This window comes from Neurospora tetrasperma (assembly GCF_000213175.1).
Source record: "Neurospora tetrasperma FGSC 2508 unplaced genomic scaffold NEUTE1scaffold_5, whole genome shotgun sequence".
Taxonomy (NCBI): Eukaryota; Fungi; Ascomycota; class Sordariomycetes; order Sordariales; family Sordariaceae; genus Neurospora; species Neurospora tetrasperma.
Window position 1 is genome coordinate 176,508 of NW_009799103.1, and position 16,514 is coordinate 193,021.

The 16,514-nt window shown below is 52.6% G+C and overlaps 3 protein-coding genes across 3 annotated transcripts; 1 reads left to right on the plus strand and 2 right to left on the minus strand.

Annotated features, from left to right (window-relative positions):
- Positions 1–1,728: 1,728 nt before the first annotated feature.
- On the minus strand, positions 1,729–5,221 carry NEUTE1DRAFT_66342 (uncharacterized protein; the record flags this gene model as incomplete). The annotated part of the gene is made up of 1 exon (XM_009854575.1): positions 1,729–5,221. The coding sequence occupies one exon, from the start codon at positions 5,219–5,221 to the stop codon at positions 2,162–2,164; it is 3,060 nt and encodes a 1,019-aa protein (XP_009852877.1).
- A 4,146-nt stretch (positions 5,222–9,367) lies between these two features.
- NEUTE1DRAFT_147648 (uncharacterized protein) lies at positions 9,368–10,611 on the plus strand (the record flags this gene model as incomplete). Its single annotated transcript, XM_009854576.1, has 2 exons — positions 9,368–9,469; positions 9,808–10,611. 2 exons carry the CDS (start codon positions 9,368–9,370, stop codon positions 10,609–10,611), a joined length of 906 nt encoding a protein of 301 aa, XP_009852878.1.
- A 1,019-nt stretch (positions 10,612–11,630) lies between these two features.
- On the minus strand, positions 11,631–14,984 carry NEUTE1DRAFT_123549 (uncharacterized protein; the record flags this gene model as incomplete). The annotated part of the gene is made up of 3 exons (XM_009854577.1): positions 11,631–13,532; positions 13,632–13,912; positions 14,009–14,984. The coding sequence occupies 3 exons, from the start codon at positions 14,982–14,984 to the stop codon at positions 11,631–11,633; spliced, it is 3,159 nt and encodes a 1,052-aa protein (XP_009852879.1).
- Between the last annotated feature and the right edge of the window lie 1,530 nt (positions 14,985–16,514).

Consider the following 16,514-nt stretch of genomic DNA (forward strand, 5'->3'; position numbering starts at 1 on the left):
CCCGCCGCCTATGTGCCTTCCACGAACATGAACCCGTCGTCAGCCATCTAGCTCCGAATCGGCATTCGCAACCTCTTCCCAGTTTAGCGTGCTGATATCACATTCTTCAAAAGGTGAGGTGTGTGTGTGTGTGAGTGTGATGAAACCCATGGAAGGGGCCCATGCGTGCGGTGTAGTAAACAACCCTCGGACGGCCCCGTCGTCGCCCGTCGATCACTAACTACCGATCCATCCGCATGAAGATTCCCCACAAAAGCTTATGTACCTACCTACAAGGTACCTACCTCTAGACTTTAGGTACCTGTACCTGTACCTATACCTGTACCAGTACCTAAAAAGCAACACCACATCCATCCATCCATCCATCTCTCCTTTCTCTCTCAACCACCTTCTTTCTCCCAAAATAACATTTTGAAAGGGGAATCACTCGCACATGAGACATGAAATCACCTAGTCGCACCAGACGCACGCACGTACACTCACACACTCGATGCCGTGATTGACACCCAAGCTACCTACATAGGTAGGTAGGTATGGATCTCTTCAATCAGGTCCTCAGCAGGCAGACGTTGTAACATGCCTGCCTGGGAAATGGCGGGACACGCTGTACCTAGTAGTGCAGTTACCTTCTCACTGTGATTGCAACCCGATCCCAGGCCCCAGGTCCTATCGGCGAACAGGCTGCGGCGACCTACCTGTACACGTAGTGTAGTAGTGTAGGTAGTCTACCTACCTAGCGTATGTAGGACGTACATAGGTGCCTGCCAATTCTGCAACCGCAGTACATACCGGGCACCTATAGTTCATGCCGATTGATATCTAGACGTACATAGCCGTCTGTCTGTCTGTCTGTCTGTCTGTCAGGCTCTCGATCTACTTTGCATGACACCCTCACGGTCTCACCCTCACACCGGCCCCCTCCCGCCCGCGCCACCACCACCTACCCACCCGCCCGCCCGCCCGGCCCCCTCCACGTGCTTCCTTCTCCTTTTTTTCTTTCTTCTTCTTCTTCTTCTTCTTCTTCTTCTTCTTCTTTTTGTTCTTCCTTGTTCCAAACTACCTACCTAGCTAATTCGTTCCAATCATATCAGCTTCCGAGTCTTTCCATGTCAACTAGCATAAACTGACCTAGGTAACATGCTGGATACCTCGCTCGGGTTTACCAGTTCCATCATATGTCTCTCGGGCCAGCCGGAACCTTCGCTGAGTTGGGACATGATAGTAGTACATATTACCTACCCAAGCCGGTACCGGCATAACCGCCGGCCTTGCTGGCTGCACGTGTTTACATTCGTCACGTTCCCCCCAGGTGAAACATACCTTAGTTTGAGCTTACCTAGGAAGGTTAGGAGAGAAGACGTCGTCAATCCTACATACCTTACCTACACTAGACTACACTACACTACACTAAGGTAGCGTGGTAGCTTACCTTACCTGACCTTACCTACAATGCCGTAAACCAACTCGGGTTCATTAGCGTTTGGTCGACACTACACTAGTAGCGTAGTAGATACTTAGGTAGTCTAGGGTGCACCATAGTCTAGTGTAGTGCATGCACATGCCCCCTACACTGCATATCTGTTCGGACTCTCGGCCTATCGCATCTCTTCAACTGCACTACCCCAAACTTCGTGTAAATCCGCCATGTCATCAATGTAACGGGAGCAGAGGAGAGCAGTTGAGAGATAGGTAAGGCTTTATAGATGAAACTTGAGAAAACAACGAGCAAAAGGGGGAAAATGATAATCATTCTTTTTTTGCATTCGCTGTCACATCAGCGACGCTAAGTAACGTGAACGAGACACAGATATACTGGTAGTAGATGCTATTCATGATCCTGTCAAATGATCATGGACTGTGAATGCTTTGAATCATCCCGACGAAAACAGAAACCATCACAAACTGACAATATCCGATCCCATGCCATGGAAGCCTATTCCCTTGCGAGAGCCTTATAGCTCATTTGCAAATCCTCAACGCCTAAAACAGATGGAAACCAGAAAAACTCATCGCTGGTGCCATGCCATGGCACAGACAACGATACCCAAACAAAAGACCAAAAACGCCATGGTATATATGCAATCACTCCCCCCCTTCCCTCTTCCAATCAACTCTCTTCGTTGCGCAAATGCCCCCCCATCCACTTTCCCCTTACTGAGCCTCACCCTCCAGTCTCCGCAACCTGATCCCACCACACTCCATGCGCCCCTCTATCCACCTCCCCGACCCTCCCAAGCATCTCCACCAAATCCCTCACCTTATCCACAAACTCTGCTAGACCCAAACCCGCCAGCTTCTCTCCAGCGGTACTAGTAGCCTTGACATTTTCCGAAGCCGACGCGCTAGCCGCCAGTCTTTGCAAGACATAGGCCCTCAACCTGCTCAGCAGCAGACGAAGGACGGGATCGCTAGGTTCACGGTTTTCGGCCGTGATGGAAGCGGCCGAGAGGACGAGCTTGGTGACAAAGGCACGTAGGTGAACCTTGGTAGCAGCGGGCATGGAGCGGCCGGCTTCGAGAGCGGTGAGGATCCCGTCAACTGTTTGATCGGTAGGGACGGGGTCCGAGGATGATTCGCTCCGCTCGAGTACAGCCAAAATGCGCTGGGATTCCGTTCGCCAGGGCCCGCGGACGTCGCGCTTGAGCAGGTTTTTGCATTGGAGGAGGATAGCACCTGTGGTGATGATCCTCTTGGTAACGCGGCCCGCTTCGACGACACGCTTGTGATCGAGCCGCAGCATTGCGGGCATCTCGTCAATGCTGAGTGGATGCGGCTGGGTGAAGAGGTCCACGAGCATTTGGTTGTAGATCTTGTTGGCAGTGGGGCGAGAACGAGGAATGTCAACACCTTCGGGATCGCGGCGGCTAGCTTCGCCCATCAGCTTCACACGTGCGGCGCGCCAGGCGGCTTTGGCAGCCGAAAGATCGTAGCGTCCGGCTTCGATATCGGCGGCAAAGGCTTTGGCTTCGTACGAGGGCGCTTGCTCGATCAGTTGGGGCGCGGCTTGTTGAAGTAGGTAGTTGGCATAGTCACTAAGCATGACATCGATGAAGGCATTTAATGCCTCGAGACGGTCAACATACGTGCCTTGGACGAGCTTTTCTTCGGCAAGAATCTTGACTTCGTCGTCGCGGACAGGCGCACAGAGCTTGGGCAGGAGTGTTCCCATGGCTTGGAACAGTTTCTCGTAGGAGAAGCTGCCCATAGCAAACTGACGCTGGGCCATTTCCGTATCAAGAAGCTCGCCGATCAGCGTGTGCATGGGGTTTCCAGGTCTGACAAGCCGCTGGAGCTTCTCGCGGATCATATCGGCAACCCGCAGCAGAAGCATAAAGTGTACTTCTTGATTGTCCGCCTGCATCGTTGCCCGCATCTCTTGGAAGAGGGGTGCGAGCAGATGGGCTTGTTGCTCGTGGTATTCGCTGGGCTCGGTACGGAAGTCCCTATTGATGGCCAGCTCATGCACAACCACCCTGTTTTCCGGCAAGAGGCTCTTGGTGTGTGGCAGCACGACGCTGATCTTGAAGGTCTCGCCCTGTCTGGCCGGAGTGGAGGGGGGCGTGGGAGTCTGGGTCTGTTGACCCTGGTTGCTGCCGTCACCAAGGACGCCCATGCCTGTCTCCGATTCTGACTGCTCTGCCACACGGGGCTTCAAATCACCGCGAGGCTTCTTGACTCTAGCCTTGCGGGCTGCCCTGACAGCTTCAGTTACCAGCTGCTTGCCACGGACGGGTCCGGCAAGTTTCTTGATGCGAACCAATAGTAGCAGCTGGTTTTCTCGAATGCTTTCTCTGTACACCTGGTCAACGGACCCATCTGTGCTGTCCTTGACGGACTCCCAAATAGCGTCCAGCTCGACGAACTGCATCACCATGAGCTCAACCAGAGAGCTGGAATCACGGGCCTTCCAGGCAATGAAAGCATTGTAAAAGGTAGCGTAGACCTCGGGGAACGACTCCAACAGGGCCGGTGGCGGAGTGTAGTTATTAAACGCGGTCAGTCGGCCTAGAATGTTCTCAAAAGAGATTAGTAGGTCACCAGCCTTGCCAACGAGTTCCTGCAACTGAGGGTTAGCCAGATCATCACGAGGGATTGGTTTCGCCAGGGCGGACCCAACCTGCTCTGGTTCTCCGGTACCCTCCTTATTGCTAAGCACTTGGGACGGGTGGCCGAGGATAAGGAAGGCGCTCAGAAACGAGCGGACAGCCGTCATCTCTTCCACTGACCCAGGCGCACCCTCGTTGAGCCCACAGATGCGGAGCACTCGAGAGGTGGCCACCAAGACGTTCTCCTGCGACAGCAAGCTGGTAACGGTATCAAAGGACGTCTCTCTAACAACGTCGATGGTGAGGCCTAGCGCGCTGAACTCGGCTACGGCCCGTTTGCGACTCATGGACTTCCACCACCACTGAATTCTACTGGCGGCGGCCTCGGGCCTCATGGGGCTCGACTCGCGCTCCTTGACTTCTTTGACCTCGGGCATGACCTCGACCAAGGTGGGTTTCCTTGTGACAAGGCTCTGACCGCGCTCCCTGCACTTGACCTTGGCAGCGTTGCGGTTACGGAGTTCTTCCCTTCTCCTCTCGGCTTCGGCCAGACGTTCTTCCATCTGCATCTTGAGTTTCTTGTTCTCCTGCTCGCGCTTCTCCTTCATAGTCTCGGCAATCTGCTTGGCCCGCTTGACCTCCTCGGCACAGGCGGCGGCGATCTCGGCTAGGTTGCGTTCGCGAGCCATGGCAGCCGCAATGGCTCTCTCTTCGCTTTGTGTGATATCCTTGACGGTGGCCTTGGCCTTGGCGGCTCGGATGCGGACTTTCTCGGCATGGGCGGCACGGTCGGCCAGGCGGGCCTTTCGGTCTTCGAGGATGGAGGCGCGGCGCAAGTGTTGGGCGACATACTTGCTCTGGGGACCAACGTCGCGACCGCAGCCGTGAGAAGAGCGGGAATGGGCGGACGAGAAGCTGTTGCGCCGCGACGAAGCTGCACTGTCTTTGCGGCGGGTCTGATTGGTGGGCCGGATGAAGAGGCGGGCGGCAATGTGCGGGGGTGGTGTGACAGTAGCGGGATCAACGTTGACGTCGGCCTGTTGGCTTACTATCTGCTCTTCAGGGGGCGGGAGAGAAAGATCGGTGGTGGGATCGGGGGTAGTTGGCGATGGGGATCCGACTGATTCTTCAAGGTTCCGAGCGGGTTCGGTCAAGCTATCCGACGGTCGTCGCATTGTGGATCCGTGTTGTCGAGAGTATCAGAAATCAACGCGATTCCTGGTACTGGTATGGGTGACAAAGTAAGTGATTGGCGTGGGTGATTGTGATTATCTGGGTAATTGTATGGTATTTCGAAGATGGACTGGACTGGAGATTGCGTAATGAAGCGATAAGATAACGAGGTAAACTCGGCAGCGATGCTGGTCTGGGCGGTGACAAGATGAGACGTCGGGGAAATCGCTCGTAAATGCTGGACTCAGCAGCAGCTTGTGGATTCGAAGTGACGATGCTCTGCGGGAGAATGTGATGATGATGATTATTATAATATGGGTCGAGGATAGAAGTGGTGGTGTTGTTGTTGTTGTTGTTAAAGGTTGAAGAATGAAAAGCCGGAGTCGATGGAAGGGAAACGAATGGGTTGGATGCGGTTTGAGGGCTTCTCGTTCGATGACAAAGACGATTTGATTACGCACTAGATAGACCTAGAGACGAGAGAGCTAAGTCGGGGGGGGAGGGAGGGGTGGTTGATGAATGACGGCGGCGGGATGGTCGGGTGGCAAGCAAGTAAGCAATCATCAATCGTAAAGATGATGAGATGGATGACTATGCTGCTTCTACCGTACAGCCTATCGTGGTTTCAGTTGTATCAGCCGTCGCCAGTGTCATCGGCTGCCGGATGCAAAAGCGGGCGGGCGAATGTCAAATCAACAAAAACGAATGCAAAGCCCGGACTGCAACTCCGCATTTTCAGTGGGCGTCAACTATTGCCTGCCGCTGTGACCTGCCCGAAGCACTCAGGTCCCCTCGCTTGCATCACTGCCCGCATTGCAACTGCCGGAGGCATTGCAATTGCAACCAACCATAGGTAAACGGGCGGTCAGTGCGTCAAGTAGAAAGCTTAGTTTGGCTGATATTAGGGGCTTATCAAAAGTTAGTTAACGTTTGCCAAAAATCTGTTAGCAGAATATCCTCCGCCCAGGCCCAGCTTTCATTGGGATGCAATCCCATTTCACACTTGTCCATGTCGCATTTCAGTTCAAAGTTCCTTTCAAGTTCCATCGCATCCATCAACCCTGCCAGTCGGTAGCAGTTCTGTTACACAACGAGTGAGCGTGGTATTGAAACGTCCGGTTACAATATCCAAAACGCGCGTCTCGACAAAAGATCAACGGCGACCGGAGCCTGGTGTCTCAGGAAGGACATGGCATAGAGCGGATCGGGCATCTGATGCCGGCGACGACCGCCCTCACTTCCTTTCCACTTCCCTTCCGTCCGACTGGACCACTTTGATAGCCGGACAATCAACCCACACCTTCGGTCAAGGAGAAGGTGGTGTTTGCGGACTGGCCCCTATGTTGGAAGGGGACAACGGCGGGAGCTACGGATGGTGAGAATGTGGTGAGCTTGGAGGTGAAGCAGGGCAGCAAGACTAGCTAGGAACCCATACCCAGCAGCCTTTGGGTGAGCGGTGTGAGGGATCTCGTGGAATTGCCCTGGATAGGTAGCGAGGCCAGTATATATCTGTCTCTCTTTTCCGCCTTTGCCGGCAACATCATGAAGTTTACAGTCCGACTTTGGCAGCAGCGAGGGTAGGTATGTTTACTACCCCTATTTTTACCTGTTTTTAGCGTTCCTTAGCTGCCGTGCTTCCGGGCGCCCAGAGCCGCCCACAGCCGCCCAGTCCGTAAACTCGGGGTTTTCAAACCGAAACTAAACTAAAGATTTGGCCCACAATTTCCTTTTGCGGGAGTTAACACAGACCTCGTCTGTTCTTCTCAAGACATGTCTTTCGGCCAAACGTACTCTGGACCCAAAATGCAGAAATTCACTGAAAAGCGCTCTTTTGAGCCATCCAAGTTGTCAACAGGAGTTTCTTGACAGTCTTTGAATGAAGCGTATAGAAAGGGAAGAGTACATACGGAAAGTTTGACGCATTGCCAAGTGTTGAGGCCTTGGGAGAAATACCAAAATAAATGCTTGAAGTGGGGAATTTGGACTTGGGACTTGGATGCCTCTACTACGCAAGCGGAGCTATGCTCAACATCATGTGCTGTCATGCCGTGACATGCCGTCAATCGGGAAGATGACATTTCCTTTATCTTGGCATCGTCGTTTTCATTCCGAGACATTTGCCAGCACCGAAAGCCAAGGCCTTGGGTTTGCCATGTGTTACCTAAAACCCGACAAAATCCACGACGCAAGCAAGAAGTGGGCTTGGCGAAGCAATCAGCAAGCAAGCAAGCAGTGGACTGTCATTTGTTTATCCTTTTTTCACGATAGTTTTCTTATCGAATTTTTGGAGTTGACATCGGATGGCACTCTGACTTTGACTCATGGATATCGATACAACTGTCAACGTCACAGCACCCATCGATCTTACATACTTGCCTGAAAGGCACAGCATCCGTATCGGCATCGGCATCTCTCATCTCTTGTGTAAACGAATCACAGCCCCCAAACCCCAAGCCGGAGAAACAAGAGGGCGAACATCATCTGCCCAGCATGATACATAACGCCCAGCACACACGCAGGCTGTGGCCAAGAAAGCAACCCTTTACCGCCAAGGAGGCTCGATTGATGGTTGGCAGTCCGCCAAGATCACCGCCAAGGATGCATCAAGGGTGAGCCAAGCAGCTCCGGCGATCTGCCAAAGGGGGAAGGAACAGAGCGAAACAGAGGGGGCCCGTCGTCATTTCCACTTCAAAAAGCCAAGCAACTTGGGTGGAAGTGAAAGGTGAAAAAATAAGAAAAGAAAAAAAAAACACCCAGACAGATGGAGCCCTCGCTCTGTCCTCTGACCTCGTTGAAGCGGGGGACTTTTCCATGTTTCCATCGCTGCGGTTTGTTCTCCAGATGAACGCCGCGTGTTCTGCGTGAACAGAGAGCACCCACTTGATCCTCTGGGCGTTTTCTGGGCAGCTGTATCTGATACTCTGCGACTTAGCCTGGGCTGTCCAGTCAGGCGTGTTAGGTTGCGGCACGCATTGTTAGCTCGATCGTTGCCCGCCTGGGCTTGTTCCAGTAAGTGTCAGTCCCGTCGTTTGCTTTTTTCGTTATTTCCTTGTCCTTCGTTGTTTGTTTTCCGCCCGTTTCTTGGGACGGTCTTGGGCGGTCTTGGGCTTTGGGCATGGCAAGCCATGGCAATCCATGGCAAACGGAAAAGGTCGGTGGCAGCATTGGCAACAAATATCGGGCACCTGGTTCAAAAAGGCGGACTGCCCGGCGCCTGCTTCTTTCTCAACTTTCTTTTCCGTGTCGCTTCAAGTTCTGTCTGACATTTTATGGGGTCCATCAGAGTCGCTTTCCGGATTCCCAGAGTTGTTGATCTCCCCCCTTTTGTATCCCACCCATCTTGCAACACAGATTCCTTGAATACAACATCGACATAACAACAAGGCAACATCACACATTAACGACATAACGACAATCAACTTCGAGCATTGCGCATACTGCATTTCTGCATTGGGTTATTGGGGACTTGGGCATAGGCGGGCAAGGGAAACACACCGCTACCGACAAGGAAATCGGAGCAAAACAGGAAAGAGGCGGGGACCCGGGTTAATCTCAACTATAATTTGGAGGAGTCTGTCACCCACGTCCGATTTGGCGTTTCTCACAAGGGAACGGCGCATTTGAGCATAGGAAAATCGGACAACAAAAAGTCGGACTAGCACCACACCACCTCCAGTTCCCCGCAGCACACCGTCCAAAGTCGGGGTCGGTTGCCCGTGTCGACATTGACGTCAGACGTCGGACGGGACCTGGACCTGGCACTGCCCGGGGCCGCCGTCGTCGCCGCACCGTCTCGACCTCCTTAACCTCATCCGGTTCGGCACCGCTTCGGGGTCCACTTTCATCTCGGACATTTTTGACCAATCACACGCACGCATTTATCAACCCGGCACTTTGACCACTTTGACATCAACACATCAAACGGGCATCCATCGACAGTTGGGAAAATGGAAAAGAGGATATCACAAGATAGGGCTGGGAGTAGGGATGTGGAGGAAGGGTTTGAGCAACAGTACCACAGCCAGTCACACACAACGACAACAACACCAACAACGAATGGAAGTAAACAAAGGCAAAGGTCGTCATCGTCGTTATCATCACTCAAAGCAAAGTTATTCACGGCACGGTCGATATTGGGCGTGCTGTCAATGATACTGGCGGTAGCCATCCTTGGAGTCGTCGGTTATATGGTGGGCAAGTATGGGGATCAAGGGTTTGCGCACGTTAGTTTTGTGTTTGTGGGCATTACGGTACGTACTTTTTTTTTTTTTTTTTTTTTTTTTTCTAAAAGTTATCATTATCATTTCTCGTCTTTTCTTTACTTTTCCGCATCACTTCGTCGTCAAGGGTCTTGGCCTTTCATGACCATGGCGGTGGTGACGGCGCAACAGTTTGGCCCTGCTGGTTGATCAACACCCACCAGTTCGTCTCATCGCCTCCATAACCCCAACCCTGATCTTCCACCTCTGTCCTCTTCCGACCTTCCAACTCCTACCATCATCATCACTTCATGTTCCCACCCTATCATCACTTTATATCCCACCCCCTTCTCTTCTTCTCGGTCATCATACTAACCCCTCCACCACAGGCATTCGCAACCCTAATCTGGCACTTCATCGACCTCACCACCCTCTGCTGCCTCCGCGACCGCTTCCGCAGCTTCTACCCGGGCGCCTACGTAGGCGTGCACATCTGCATCTGCCTCGCTTGCATCGCCACCATGGGTTACGTCGGCATCTGGGTGACCTCGGCCGACGAAGAAAACGATCGCGATCTTAACCTTGAACCCGACGCCGTCGCCGTGCCGCCTATCGTCGAAGCGCTGGCGACCAAGTACCACACGGCTGGACGCAAACTGAAAGGGCGAAAGGGGAAGTTGTATTGCTTGGGGGTTGCTCTGCTAGTAATTACGGTCATGATGTTGTTGATCAACTTTATGCTGTCGATTTTGGCGTGTAAGGAGGTGAGGAGGAAGGATGCGATAAGGGAGTCCGGGGGGAGGATGGACCCGGCTGATCCGGCGAGGTTTCGGATTCCCGGCAACTCTTCGGCGGCGGCCGGACGGAGAGCAGCTCGCGCTTCACAAGGAGCGCGATCACGGGCGGTACATGTACCGGAGAATCAGTTCCCGGGCTATGTAGTAACAGTCAATGATGATGTGCCTGTTTCACGACCGCCGCCAGCAGCCATGACTGGGGCTGCTATGCCACCAAGGGGAGTCGATTTGGGTGTGGAAATCTCACCGAGCGGCCACGAGGATTGGAATCACATGCGGAGGGACAGGAGCGGGAGCCCGACGGATATCGATTTGACGCCGGTCAGTCCGGGGGGAAGTAGTGCGATGACGGAGGCATTCACAGAAAAGGATAGTGGGATTGGGATTCCCAAGTAGATACCTAGGTTGCGTGGTAATCGGATCGAAGGATGGTATTTTGTCGACACGATATTATGCTTGTGATGTCCTCCTATTGCTTGATGGACGGTTGGTAACATGGAAGCGGAAACCGGTATCATTGGCGAACTCTCCTTCTCTTTTGCACGGCATGTTGATGCGAGATGGACGCTAGGTATATCGGATTCATAATTGACAAAGATGTATTGCCAAGATAAAAACTCGAACCTGTACGTAACCCGGCTTTCTAGGCCTGGCGTCGGTGGTCATTCTGCCTCCCCTCCAAAGCAGACAAAGCTGGACGAGGATAGACACCGGAAGTGGCTAACTATTGTCGCCGCGAAACACTGTCTTAAAACATTGTCTTACAAGAAGCAACGAGCTTCAAGGTCTATTTCCCCGCATGTTTCTCCGAATTTCAATCCCCCCAACTCATCGTTGCGAATTAATGACATGCTGTGAGACATTGATGACAGACGACTAGTCCTGCGCAATTTCTAGACATGCCAAAAAAGAGCGCGAATAGATAGATAGATGATGAAGGTTTTGCCAATAGTGTGTGTGATATTTTCCCACCAGAAAGACCCCCCCAAAAAATCCCACGAAAAAAGGAGAAGTAAATAAACCTAGTGAACATTAGCAAATACAACCAAAAAAATGCCGCAAAAAGATTGGGACCTGGGAGGCTCGAACTCCCGACCTCAGGATTACTCTAGTATTTCACCAGATCATAGAAAGCTATGAGACCTGCGCGCTAGCCAACTGCGCCAAGGTCCCTGTGACCTTGCTGGTTGTTGACGTTTGGCACAGCCGTACTTCTTATATGTGCCGCAATAATTCAAGGAAACGAGTGCGATTTGTTTACTCGCCCCTTTTAAGGCGTGGAACATCACGATACGACGGGAGCATTGAATGAGGGTATTAACTGTCTTTTTTCCCCCCCAAGGCTGCAAAGATGCTAAAAGAACAAAAACTTTTACAGAAAGATACAAAAATTGGTGGGACATCAACCGCTCTACCTACCTCTTCACCCCAACCCCGATATCCCGCACCACGTAAATCTGCCCATACAAATCCGTGACGTCCACAAACAACTTGACTCTCTCCATCTCTCCGCTGCCCACCAACCCTCCCAGCTCTCCCAGTGTCCTTTCTAATCCGCGTCTCTCGTACTCGGCAACCCACATCAGCTCCTCTTTGGCCTTCTTCTTCTCTTCTTCTTCTTCTTCCTCCTCCCCACTATCTTGATTCCCACCGCTGCAGCCCTTTCCAGCAGCACCAGCCGCCAAATGAAACTCTGCAAAGTTCACCGAATTTAGATTTCCTTCGCTCGCATCCCTGGCAATGGATCCATAATCGTTATACATCCTGCACAAACTCGCCAGGCTCCGCACCATCGCTTCCGCGACATAACTTGTCCTGGCGTCCTTGTTGAACAAGTTCTCGGTCTTGTTGCTGTTGTAAGGGTGAGAGTGGGAAAGGAGGCAGGTGTAAAAAGTAAAAGAGAAGGGGCAGGAGGTGTGGTCGGCGGAGGTGGTGCGAACCCACGAGTAGAAAGTCCTTGAGTCTGTGGGGGAGAAGATCTTGGGTTGCTGCTCTTGTGTTTTGTGTGAAGACGAAGAATAAGAAGAAGAAGAAGATGAGGAAGATGCCAGACGGCGGCGTTTGGATGGTGGCGGGGACGAAGGATCGTGGGGTTCGGTAATGGGAGGAGATGGGAGGCCGGTTTCGCGCTCCCAAGAGTTCAAATTGTCGACTTGACAGGTTTGGTTCGATGCAGCCGCAAAGTGGATGTTGTCAGCAGCATGTTGAACATGTGCCAACAAGAACGTATGCATTTCGTTCCTCAACCTAGCCTGTACACTCGCCGGTGCACTTCTGACAGCTGGATGCAGCAAGATGTGTTTGACGTAGCGGGAGAGCGTAGACCGAATCTCTTTCAGGTTGGTGGGTGTATGATCCGCGTCTCCCCAGATACTCCTTTTCCTACCCGGAGGAGCAAACTCTTCAAACACCTGCCCGATCGCTTCCCGAACCGCCTCCAAACTTCCCCAGCTTCCGCTGTAGAAACCCAAAAAGTCCCGCTCCACGGCGGTTTCCATGTACTCATCCACTTGGTAGTTGAGCATGGACAGGACCATCATCTCTTGCAGGACGTAGTTGCTCAAGCCTCCACTGTGGCCGTGGCCATAGCCGGCGGTGGCTTGCACGCGGAGAGCGTTGCTAGCGGTCCAGGTAAGAGGGATGAAAGCCATGTACTTCTCGTCCCCCCCAGTAGCTGGGAAGATGCCGAGCTCCTTGCGTTTCCACTGCAAGAAGCCAAGAGCATAACAAGCCTGCATCTCTGCCACTCTCAGCAGCTGTGGTGCCAGGTCTCTGAACAAGGGCGTAAGAGACATGAGCTGTCCTGCCTTCAACACGCCCTTGAGCAACCCCTCGGAAACGAAGAGCGACTCCTTGGTTCTGTACACAACCTGACCATCTACATCACCAGTCAAACCAGTGAAGTCGGGCACAGGAATAACTGCCGCAGCAAGACAATACGCCTCACACAGTACCGGCGAGGCATAGGTGACCTTTTCAATCCAGAGGTATTGGCCCTTCTTCCAATCGTGTTTGTGAGCTTCGAGGAAGGCCTTGCCGCTTTCGATGCTAGCGGTGATGAAGTTGACGCCATGCATGCGACCGAGTTGTTGGATCCAAGGGAGATGGGAGAGCCATGAGAGCGTGAGGATGCCATATGCCGTGACTTCAGCGATGCCATTTGCCCAAGAGCCATCGAGGCCCTGTGAGCCGAGGACTTTGGTGAGAACATGGAGGGAAGTCATTGGGATTTGCTCCTGAAGTTCGGGAGCAAGTTGGAAGATGGAAGCCTCGAGGGAGGGGTTGGCGGCTATGGTGTCGAAGAGTGTGGCCAAGGACTGGGAGAGGAGCATCATCCAGTAGAGTTCGTTGATGTGCTGGACCTTCCTGTCAGTGTTTGTCCCTGACGGTCATCAAAAGGGGAAGGAAGCACTTACCCATTTCTCCCTTACACTATCCGTGTACACCTGTTCACAAAGGAACTTTGCCGTCTTGACAATCTGCTGAGCATAAACCGTCGGATCATCCATCATCAGCAGACACGACAAAACATTGCAGTTGGCGCTGATACTCGGATTCCTTTCCCCTTCGTACGTCCTGAAGTGATCCTTTGCTTCAAACGTCCTGATGAGCGACTCGACGCCCACCTTGGTGCCAAGATGCCTCAACGCCATGATGGCTCTTGCCGTATCATCCGCATCGACAAGGCCGCCGGGAACTGCACACAATCGAGTCAGTTAGCATTTGGTTCTTCCCTTTTCAACCAAAAGCACCAGCCACCGAGGATAGGTACTGCAGCAAGGAAGGAACTCACAAAAACTAAACAACCCCCATTGCCTCCTCCACCCCTCCTCCAAATACCCCCTAATCACTTCCCCCTCCCTATCCCCCAACCTCACCCCCGCCTCCGCCAGCGTCGTAACAACCCACGTAACCTCAAAAGTCTCAGTCGGCCACGCACACGGCACCCCTCCATCTTCTTTCTCCCCATCTCCTTCCCCTTCAAACCTCTCTCTATCCAGCACCCCCCTCAAATAGGCTTCCGATTCCTCATCCCACATGCCCTTTTCCGCCAACCCCATCAAATACGCCGCCGTCGACGCCGGACTAGCCAGCATACTCCCATTTTCCTCCTTCAGATGGCCGACCTTGGAAAAATCAATGTATCCCACCAGCGCCTCAAGCGAGTGATGCAGCGTCGAGCGGGCTTGGTAGACGTAATCAGCTGGCAATTTGGCGAGTTTGGCATCGTGCAGGGCTTGTAGGGTAGCAGAGCCAGGGAAGTCAGAGAGGCCTTGCACGCCGGCGTCTTGGAGCAAGGAAAGAAGACGAGTGACGAGGAGCTCGAAGCCGACTTGGTCGGTGGTGGCGACGTCCCAGGTGAGGAGCATGGATTGGAGGGCTGATTCGGCTTGGGAGATGCGGTGGTGCAGGGGCCAGTTGTCGAGTTCTTGTTGGTGTTGTTGTGTGGGTTGGGGACATGGAGGAGAAGAAAGGAGGTACGTGGAATGGCGCTTGAGAGCGAGGAGGGCGGCGGCGGTGTTGAGGATGCCGTCCACGGGTGTGGCGTAGGAGGTCCAGCCGCCAGAGGGAAGCTGGTGCCGGAGGAGGTAGGTGAAGCATTGGGGGAAGAGGAAGTGATCAGAGTTTGCGGGTTTTTGGATCATGGATAGCCAGGCGGTGTCATAGATGGCTGAAGAGGTGGTGCCTAGGCCTTTGCCGGAAGAGCAATGGGAGGCGATGAAGGAGATGAGAGAGTCGATCTGGGATTGGAGTATTGTGGAATCCATGGTTGCGAGTGAATGATGTGTGATGTTGTTGTAGTGAGTTGTGAATAGAGGATCTGTTGATGAAGGGGAGAACAGTTGATGAAGTATTATACTTGTCATCAAGTCTTGTGGTTGTGGCTCCTCCATCTCGAGTTGTGACTTTGAAGTTCAATATTGAAGAGTCCGCCATTCGGCTTTACACCAGACTCCAAGGTTCAGCCAGGATCGATTCACATCACGGAGTGATTTGTCCTAGGATCGTCAGGTCCTCTTCAAGTCTCATGAGACTAAGATTCTTCATTTGTGACAAGTGACGAAAGACATGCCTGTGATCACCAAGCTGATGGAGACACTGGAAGAATCCGATAGCTGGACTTCAAGACTCGAGTAGGTAGGATTCTCAGCTGGAACCCCATGGGACCCATGAGCAATAGCCGCCTGAAAACATTCGAGTTCCGCTCTTCCGAGAAAGATACTTCTTGTATACAGAGTCAGCAATCCACAGGCCATGTTGATGAAAGTAATAGATGCCTTCTCTTTTTTCACTTTTTTTGTCTTTCTTTTCCTTTTTTTTTTTTCTTCTTTTTTTTCTTTCTGTAGTATCGCAAAGAAAATTATGACTGCAACATGTTCCATCTTGACCCGCTAAAACTCAACCGTGCGGGACACCACCTCCGATTCCAAGACTGGAGCCCTCAAGACACTCGTCGTTGAAGGATCGATGTGCTCTGTGGAAAGAGCATCGCTAAGGTCCTCGCACGGCCTCAGGGGCATAACTTAACATTGATGGCATTAACATACCGGGCCTACTCGCCTGAGTTCGCTTCACGATGTTCGTCAAGACGATTATAGGTAGGTATCTTTCCACGCACGACGAATCGATCCAGATCTCCCACGGGGCCTGGTGGATTGGGATCGGCGGCCTGCGTATTTCCCAGTGCGACTTTGCTATCGGGGCCGTTGTCGTGTAACCCGGACTAGGTAGTGTAAGTGTACGGTAGTAGTGTACACAGTAATTCCCCGACTGCTTTGAAAGCGTGTGATAAAATCACGTACCTTGATGGCACCTCAGTTTAAAGATGTTTCATTTCATCACTGTCTCAGTCTAGGGTGTATACGCAATAGCGTTCAGTTGCAGTCTTAGACAGGAATGTGGGCACTGACCGACACTGTGTGCCATATGTCAGGGATGGGATGTGCACCGATTGGTGCTGTTAAGTAGCACTATGGCCGGGCCTTCACACCCGATTTTCCAATATCACTTGGGCCATGTGCCCAGCCCGACAGGGGGCGGATAACGCGCTGCAGCCCTGAAAAGTTGGACCCCTGTTAAGGCTGCTGGATCCATGACGGTGATCACCTCAGTGTGTAGGTACCTTGCCTTGAGTAAAACACCAAATCTCCGGGGTCGTGATGGTGATGATATCCCGGGACCCGAGACTGCACGACGGTGGATGCCAGTGATGGTTGTTGATCCTCCAGCTTGACCGGGCCTGTGTGAGAGGTATGCTTACCTTGATCCTTGAGAAACAAAGCAATGACGCTGATGAA